A 9,110-nucleotide genomic window follows, 5' to 3' on the forward strand; every position below is an offset into this window, starting at 1 on the left:
AAAAAAGGAAAAAAAAAGAATTAACAGGTTGGTTTCTGTGACTGATATAAGATGGTCTGCCCAAAACACAGCTCAGACCATTACCAATAGTGGAAGAAAGGCTAGCCACACCCAGCCCTGTAGAAAAGGCTTATCTGGAATCACACCACATGTGTTTAAGCATGAGTAGAGTACAAGAGATTTTCTTCTGGCTGCTCAATGCTGTCTGGCAGATAAATGGTCTAGTGCTCACTTCTGCTTAGAGGAATACTCTTTGCTCTTTTGGACATCAGGCTTGATGGTACCACTGCCAGGTTTCCAGCCAGCTGGGTACACTTCACCATGTTTGTCAGTGAACTGAAAGGCCTGGACTAGTCTCAGAACCTCATCCACAGAGCGGCCAACAGGAAGATCATTTATTGTTATCTGGCGAAGGGTACCTTTATCGTCAATAATAAAGAGGCCCCTGAAAGAGATACCTTCATCAGCCTTTAAGACTCCATAATCCTGAGCAATGGTGCGCTTGGGATCTGATATTAAGGGAATGTTCATGGGTCCCAGTCCTCCTTGCTTCTTGGGTGTGTTAATCCATGCCAGATGACAGAAGTGAGAATCCACAGAAGCCCCAATCACTTGGCAGTTAATTTTCTTAAATTCTTCTGCTCTATCACTGAAAGCAATAATCTCCGTGGGACACACAAAAGTAAAGTCAAGAGGGTAAAAGAAGAACACAACATATTTTCCTTTGTAGTCACGTAGGCTGATATCTTTGAACTGTCCATCTGGCATAACAGCTGTAGCTTTGAAGTTGGGAGCGGGATGCCCAATTTTTGCATTTCCTGAAGACATCTTGCTATCAGCAGGGTGGAGCCACAGGTCTCACGAACAGAAGCAACCGTGAGAACACAGGAAGAGGTCCTCTCTCTCTCTTTAATAAAAAAAATTGTATATACTTAGAAGTATTCAGAATGTCAACAAAACAGCCGGAATTTTTTTTTTTCAGTTACAGAGTGTTATTCAGTTAACAGAACAACAATTATCTTCGTATAAGCTGCATCAGAGACAACTGAAGATGGAAAGGAAAAAACTCAAAAATAAAACCAAAAGAAAAGAAAAACAAAAAACCAAACTACCGTCCCCACATATAATTAATTTGTGCTGTGCACCAACAAGAACCTGCTTTAAATTTCCATGCCAACTTACACCCCCAGATTGTACCACACAAGGCTAGTGGCTATTGAAAATACCACCAGGACAGGGCTATCTAAAGACACATTCGGTAGTGTGTTAACCATGCAAAAAAAGACACTGTACAATTTAAAAATAAATCTTACACAGCCTTACATTTCAATCTTTTTGTTTAAAAGGAGTGAGTTGTGTATAGGGGGGTTAAATGGTTTATAGACAAGAAAAAAACCTGCACTAGAACCAACTTGTTCATCATCATTTTCTTCATCATCATCATCATCTTCCTCTTCTTCCTCCTCTTCCTCATCCTCTTCTTCCTCCTCATCATCTTCCTCTTCCTTTTTCTCTGCATCACATTTTCCTCTAGCTCTGTAGGCAGCAATATCCTTCTCATACTTCTCCTTCAGCTTGGCAGCCTTCTTCTCGTAGGGCTGCTTGTCATCCGCTGCAGTGTTGTTCCACATCTCTCCTAGCTTCTTTGCAACATCACCAATGGATAAGCCAGGATGCTCGCCTTTGATTTTTGCGCGGTACTCAAAACAGAACAGGAAGAAGCCGAAGGAGGCCTCTTGGGTGCATTGAAATCCTTGAACTTCTTTTTGGTCTCCCCTTTGGGAGGGATGTAGGTTTTCATTTCTCTTTCATAACGAGCCTTGTCAGCCTTTGCCATATCTTCAAATTTCCCCTTTTCTTCAGCAGACATAGTCTTCCACCTCTCTGAGCACTTCTTGGAGAACTCTGAGAAGTTGACAAAAGCATCTGGGTGCTTCTTCTTGTGCTCCTCCTGGCAGGTTTGCACAAAGAATGCATATGAGGACATTTTGCCTCTCGGCTTCTTAGGATCTCCTTTGCCCATGTTTAGTTGATTTTCCTCTGTGAGAGGCACAGAGTCGCCCAGTGCCTGTCAAGCTCTCGCTTGCCCCGGCACTGTCTCTATGGAGCTCAATGTACCGCAATTCCTTACAACTCTCAAAATTCAATCCCATCTTCTCCATTGTCTGTAATTGGACTTCAGTTTTGCTTCAGTCTCTAGCTTGTGTTTGTTTACAACGCCTTTCTCCTTTCCTTGGTTATTTTTAACCATCTCTGTTTTCCTAAGGGGTTATTCACTTAAACGGCATATTCAAGTCTAATTAAAGGGGGATGCCAGTAGCAACTGCTTTAAACCATTAACAAGGCTATTTTTGTACTAGAATCAAGCCAGGAGTGATGCCCGAGCATTTAATGCCCACTAAAATCAGTGAGACATCAACACCTGCCCTTGGATGGTAAATCAAGGGGGAAGTCTTTGAGGGCTTAGCCTACGGCACTTAGTACACAGCACTGATTGATAAAGGAGAACTTTGGAGGTGCGTGATGTCTTCCACGGGACACGAATCCTTCCTCCATGACCGGAGTTAACTAATCTCACTGAACATTTAACAAGAGAAGGAAAGAGTATTGCCTAAGAGAGAGAGTGAAACGGATTCCACAAACCAAACTCAAACCCCAACCTTCCCAGCTGTGGTACTCAGTTTGCAACCTCGGGTGACTAAAACAAAGTGCGAAATTCGTATTTTATCATCGGCGAAAGAGAGTGTAATGAAGGCAGCTGAGAGGAAAGCCGAGCTCCACGTTCGCGTGCCTGCTAAAGGGAAGGAGATGACGCCCCACCCTCCACAAAGGAGCGGCTCTCAGAAACTCTAATGGGAAAATTCCTTTTACCTTCCTAGGGTTTCCTACCCTCTGGTGGAGCCTTTACTTGAATTCTTCTTCTCCATTCACTCTTCTACGTATTCAAAGCCAGGAGCCTCCAGTTCCTGTGCTCCCCCACTCTGATCCCACTATCCATATCCGTGCATATGAACAGTGCTTTATGGCAAGGGCGCCCCAAAGTTTCATAGTCACAGGAAGTGACGTTAGTTGCTCAAAGCTCATTGGTTTTACGTCTCAAAGGGACGCTAAAAGCTCTTAGACATCAGAGAGAGGCTGAGATGGATTCTCATTTGGGGTAAAACTCCCGGAGTCGCATATGTCTGTAATCCCCAAGCTGGGGAAGCAAGACAGGAGGATCGCTAGGGCTTGCTGCCCAACCAGGTTACCCAAGTCAGGGAAATTTGGTGAGAGAAAGCATACCAAAACATAATGTGGAGCCAGGCATGGTGGTGTGTGCCTTTGATCCCCGGCAAATCTGATCCCCGGCAAATGTGATCGGGGTTTTATGAGTTCAAAGCCAACCTGGTCTACACAGGGAGTTTTAGGGCAACAAAAGCTACATAGTAAGACCCTGTCTCAGTGATGCTGGATGATGGTGTGTGTGTGTAGGGGGGGGAGTGATGATGATGGTGATGATGGTGGTGTTGATGATGATAGTGATGATGATGATGAGCAAGAAACAGAAGGACGAGGAGGAGAAAGAGGAACATGATTGAGAAGACAGTCAATAACCTCAGACTTCAACGCACACAAATGCACATAGACATACGGACTCCCAAACTCCCAAGCACACACATGTGGATGTACCTAAGACAAATACTTCAACAGCCACAAATTGCTCTCCCCACTCCCTGGGAACCCATGAAGAACACATATGGGCTATGTTGGCCACAGCTGGATCAAATCCATGCAACATGTGCTTAGCTGAACTTGGGCTCAACTTGATCAGTCGCTGACTTGATCAGTCGCTGCGGTCAGTCCCATGAAGCAGCTGTGGCTGCAGGATTTGTCCCGCCGACTACTTGACTAGGCAAAGCTAAAGATTTCGATACTCTCAGAGTTAGTATCATCCGCCCTTTAGCAAAGGAGTTATATTCCCTCTTGCTTCTGTAGGCTTTCTGGATTTGTTTCCTAGAAGCAGAAACAGATTTGATACTCAAATCTGAACAGAGACACAACCTCGAACTCGAAACTGCCAAAAGCCCCAGTTTCTTGATTTACTTAAACTGACTCATCCTATAGATATTTAAAGTAACAAAAAACTCTGTGTATTCTACTTAAAAGGGTGAAAACTCTGGCCTTTCCTCTTGTTTCTAGATGTCTCTTTGGTTCAGTTTACTTCCAATAACAATCTTGAACCTAAATATTATGTTTTATTAACTTAGTGTTTTATCACTTACCATTTAAAACTTAAATTATCTGACTCCTTCTATTTTCCTAAGAGAGGACAAGAAGCCTGCTTCTCACTGATGGTGAGCCAAGAATATGCTGACAGAACATTGGAGAAGCTGGGCTGCATCCTGGCAGGGGAACATCAACTGAGGGAAATGTCCTCAGATCTGGAAAATGACTCATTGTCTAGGAACTAACTGCGTTTAACTCACAGACTTTGTTCCAAATGAGCAAACTGAAAGTTCTTCAAGAGAAGCTACATAATAATAATAAAAAAAATACCCAGAGCTGTCAAGCAAGGAATTACATATTATAAATTTCATTGACTTGTAATGATATTAGTTTCTAGAGCATCTGTGGAGCAAATTGATTGTTTTTCAAACTAAACCACATCAATCACTAAGTGCATCCTGAATTGCTCCGAGAATTGGCAAACTCCTCGTGCCCGTGTGTGCTCTGCTCGAGCCTCTGGTCCTGTGCTAGCCACTGACTCAAGCTGCATGTTGATTAAAGCAAAGTGGTAGGAGAAAACACAAAAACGTTCATAAGAGCAAAATTATAGGCACATTCCTGATGCGGGTTGCCCTGGTGCTGTTTGTATTCTGATGTTAATTCTGCTTCCTCAAGAGGGGCTGAGTAGATCACATATTCAGGTGACTTCACATGAACCTTCTCCCCATTCTAACTGGTCAAATAAAGACGAGAGCCTGTGATTGGTCAGTGGAAGGAAAGGTGTGTCTGGAGGTTTTAGAGAGTGGAGGAAGGGTTGGGGAGGAGGAGGAAGATGGAGGAAGAAGAGGTGGAAGGAAGAAGGAGCAGAACCACAAGGCCCAGAGAAGCCGCAAGCAGCAAGGGATCTCATAGCTGGGGAATAGAGTAGTGTAGTGGTAGATCTGCCCAATCTAGGCATACAGCTTATAAATATAATAACTGAGTTATGTGGTTTTGCATGGGCTTATTGGGGTTGGAAGTTTACTTCAACACATTCCAAACTGGCAACAGATGTACAGGAGAGAGGTTACAGCGAAGAGATAATTTGAAGCCAGGTACGGTGATATATGCATTTATTTCCAGCACTTAGTAGGATGACACAGTAGGGTTGAGAGTTCAAGGCTAACAGGCTACATACCAAGCATCTCTGTATGTATGTGTGTGTGTGTGTGTGTGTGTGTGTGTATACATATATATATTGAGGAAATCAACCTAATAAAATCCTTGTTAGCCTAAGGTCACACTCCTTCCAAAAAAAAAAATGCATGCACAAATGCACATACACACACATTCACAAACTCTACACACAGACATGCACAATATTGCAGCTGTCACTGGTTTAAACCACACCTCACCAGGCTGGCATCAAAGGGATTGCCTATGTTTACGGAAGAGGAGCCCATCAAGAAAGGAAAAAAAGAAAAAAAGTATTCATGTGATAAGTTGGACTGTGAAAATAAAATTCATATTACTTCCCTACTGACAAGCAGTTACCAGACTAGAAAAGTAGCCCAAAATTTAAATCTGCAACTTAGACATCATCATAAATCCGAATTAATGACAGCTCCAGGTAACACATCATCCAACACTGTAGGCAACACTAAAATACTTCCATAGCAACTGTCACCAAGGGCATCATCAGGATGCTGAAAATGTAAAAGAGGAGCCGTAAACTGGAGACAAACAAGATTGCCTCTCTGATAGAATGAAGCCCACTGTTCAATTTCAATAAATATTGAACCACTTGAAGTGACTGTAAGCGGCTCTTTCAGTTTGTCAAACCCTTCTTTCTGATACATACTCTTTTAAGGAGAAAAAAATATCACCTGAAGGACAGAAAACACAAGTAACGCCTTCATGTACCTAACAGGAAGAAAACAGCATGTTTTAATCTAGTAGATTGCCCATGAGTCAGAAAAGGGAGGCATGAGCCCCAACCCAGCTGCTTACTAAGTATTATCAGAGACACAAAAGCGAATCAGAAATAGCTTCTTCCCTTGGAATGTACAGCAGAGGATAAGTAAGCGAGCCGTGACAAAAGTCAAAGGAGAGGTAAGGTAGAGGTTATGTTTTAGAGTATTTCTGGTACCGTAGATGGAATGGTATCCTGCAAGGGCATTTGTTGAAATCTTAACTCTTAAGTATGACAAAATGTGATCCTAGAAATAGCGTATTTCCCCCCAAGAGACATGGGTTAAGAAATAAAAATCTCGCCGGGCAGTGGTGGCGCACGCCTTTAATCCCAGCACTTGGGAGGCAGAGGCAGGCGGATTTCTGAGTTCGAGAGTTCGAGGCTAGCCTGGTCTACAGAGTGAGTTCCAGGACAGCCAAGGCTACACAGAGAAACCCTGTCTCGAAAAACCAAACCAAAAAAAAAAAAAAAGAAATGAAAATCTCAGCGTTAGGTGTGCAGTACTTCCCCGTGAGTACCAGTCAGGGAGGCCCCAGAGACTCCTTGAAACAACACAGGCTCTTGGTTGCCCGCTATAAGTAGACGGTAAGACCTGTTGCTAAAGAAGATAAAACTGGAAGTGACCTAAGTATTTGCTCTCCGCTGGCTAGCTTTCAGTGTTGGAAGGTGCTAGGCCTCCGGAGAAGAAACGAGCTCAGTGATCTTACTCAGCCCTTGACTCTGAATGCTACATGCCCGGCAAGACATGCTCACTGCTGCAACGGTAGCATGAAGGTTATACAAATAACCACTGCTTTCTGGTTGGATTTGGGGGTGCTCTAGCAGAGGAAAGTTATGCCTGGTACTGTGACTCTGGCCAAAAGACCTTGGTTCAAAGGTTCATAGGCCTTGGAAGAAACCTGCATGTAAACCGCGGGTTATTTTGGTAAGTGGACAAGTTGTCAAATTGACTTCTATACTATGTTAGAGGTTAGCATTGCTGTCAGCCCTGGCCAGAGAAATGTCTTTCTTCAGCGGGCAATCGTGCAGGAGCTCATAGCTGGTGGACACCATGAGAGTAAGTAGCAGTTGAATGCTCAGCTCTCAATGGGACATCAACAGCCCCCACAGACACATAAACACACATACTGCAAGGCTCAGGGAATATTGTAGAACAGGAGGTAGAAAGACTCTAAGAGCTGGAAGATGAGGGAGGTGTCCAGTGAAATGCTGCTTCTGGATATTGACTGCCCATTACACTCATGAACTCACTGGAGCTACGGGAACCTGCCTAAGACCTAGATGAGGTCAAGGCAACAAGACCAGTTAATATTACAACAAACACATCTAATTTCATTCAGTGGGTTACAAAAAATGAAAAGGGAGCATGATGTATTGAAGGGTGTTTCAGAGAGGCTGGTGGGAAGACTTGAGGGGGGTATGTTCAAGCAAGATACATCATGTCAACGAATAAATATAAGCTATTATTAAAAATTAAAGTCTTTGAGGGTATAATGAAGTTAAAATGAGGTCTTTAGGAAGGATCTTGGCCCACTATTATCCTTATATAACAGAATCTATGAAACCAGAGGCCCAATTCTGCACAGGGCAGAGTCAGAGACTGGAATGATGCGCTATAAACCAAGCTAAGGGACAACATAGCCTGGCATAATAGAGGCAAAGAGGGTTTTACACCTTAATTTCAAACTTCTAGCCTCCAGGGATAGGAGAGAATAAACGTCTATTATTTCAAGCCACCGTGTTTGGGTAGTTTGTAACCAGTCCTGGGAAACTAGTTTACGTAGAGAGCTCACTTCATGCTAAGCGGAGCAAGGCAGACTGCTGGTAAGAAGTAACATAAATTGAACTTAAAAAATTCATACCATCTGGTAAAGCATGATGCACCTGCCTATGGTCTTAGCTACTCAGAAAGCTAAGTCAAGAAATCACTTGAGCTCCAGGGTAGTCTGGGTAACATAATGAGAGGCCATCTGTGCTGGCTAATTTTATGTCAACTTGCCACAAGCTATAGTTATCAGAGAAGAGGGAGTCTCAGTTGAAAAAATGCTTCTATAAGATCGAGCTGTGGGGCATTTTCTTAATTAGTGATTGATGTGGGAGGGCCCAGCCCATTGTGGGTGGGGTCATTTCTGGGCTGGTGGTCCTGAGTTCTATAAGAAAGCAGGCTGAGTGAAGTATGAAGAGCAAGCCAGTAAGCAGCACCCTCCATGGCCTCCACATCAGCTCCTGCCTCCATGTTCCTGCTCTGTTTGAGTTCCTGTCCTGACCTCCTTCAATGATGGACTATGATGTAGAAGCATAAGCTAAATAAACCCTTTCCTCCCCAACTTGCTTTTGGTCATGGTGTTTTATCATAGCAATAGTAACACAAACTAAGATACCATCTCAATGTGTGTGTGTGTGTGTGTGTGTGTGTTTATATTTGTGAATATCCAGAAATGGGTTTTTCCATTCTCATGATTATAGCATCTAAGATTTATCAGGAACTTTCTGCATGCTATATACATGATAGTGGAAATTATTCTTCTATAAATGGGCAGGCCTCTTCGACAGATGACATCTGGATTTGATGTTCCTGACTGCCCCAGCTCCTTTCATCCTGTGATGGTTGATACATTTAATAAATTAGGTAAGTGAAAACTGAAAATTGGGTCATTTTGTGTGTGTGGTGTGTGTGTGGTGTGTGGTGTGTGTGTGGTATATGTATGTGGTGTGTGGTGTGTGTGTGTGTGGTATATGTATGTGGTGTGTGTGTGTGTAGTGTGTGGTGGGTGTGTGTGTGTGTGTAGTGTGTGGTGTGTGGTGTGTGTGTGTGGTGTGAGTGTGTGTGTGTGGTGTGTGTGTGTGTGTGGTGTATGTATGTGGTGTGTGTGTGTGTGGTGTATCTATGTGGTGTGTGTGTGTGTGGTGTATGTGGTGTGTGTGTGTATGTGTGTGTGCGTATGGTGTGTGT

General features: G+C 43.4%; 1 protein-coding gene across 1 annotated transcript; it reads right to left on the reverse strand.

The window, feature by feature from the left end:
* Nucleotides 1-6: 6 nt before the first annotated feature.
* On the reverse strand, nt 7-891 carry LOC114627594 (peroxiredoxin-1-like). The gene has a single exon (XM_028775483.1). The coding sequence runs from the start codon at nt 826-828 to the stop codon at nt 229-231; it is 600 nt and encodes a 199-aa protein (XP_028631316.1). The 5' UTR covers nt 829-891; the 3' UTR covers nt 7-228.
* Nucleotides 892-9,110: the final 8,219 nt, after the last annotated feature.

Source organism: Grammomys surdaster, unplaced genomic scaffold (assembly GCF_004785775.1).
Source record: "Grammomys surdaster isolate TR1022 unplaced genomic scaffold, NIH_TR_1.0 255, whole genome shotgun sequence".
Classification (NCBI taxonomy): Eukaryota; Metazoa; Chordata; class Mammalia; order Rodentia; family Muridae; genus Grammomys; species Grammomys surdaster.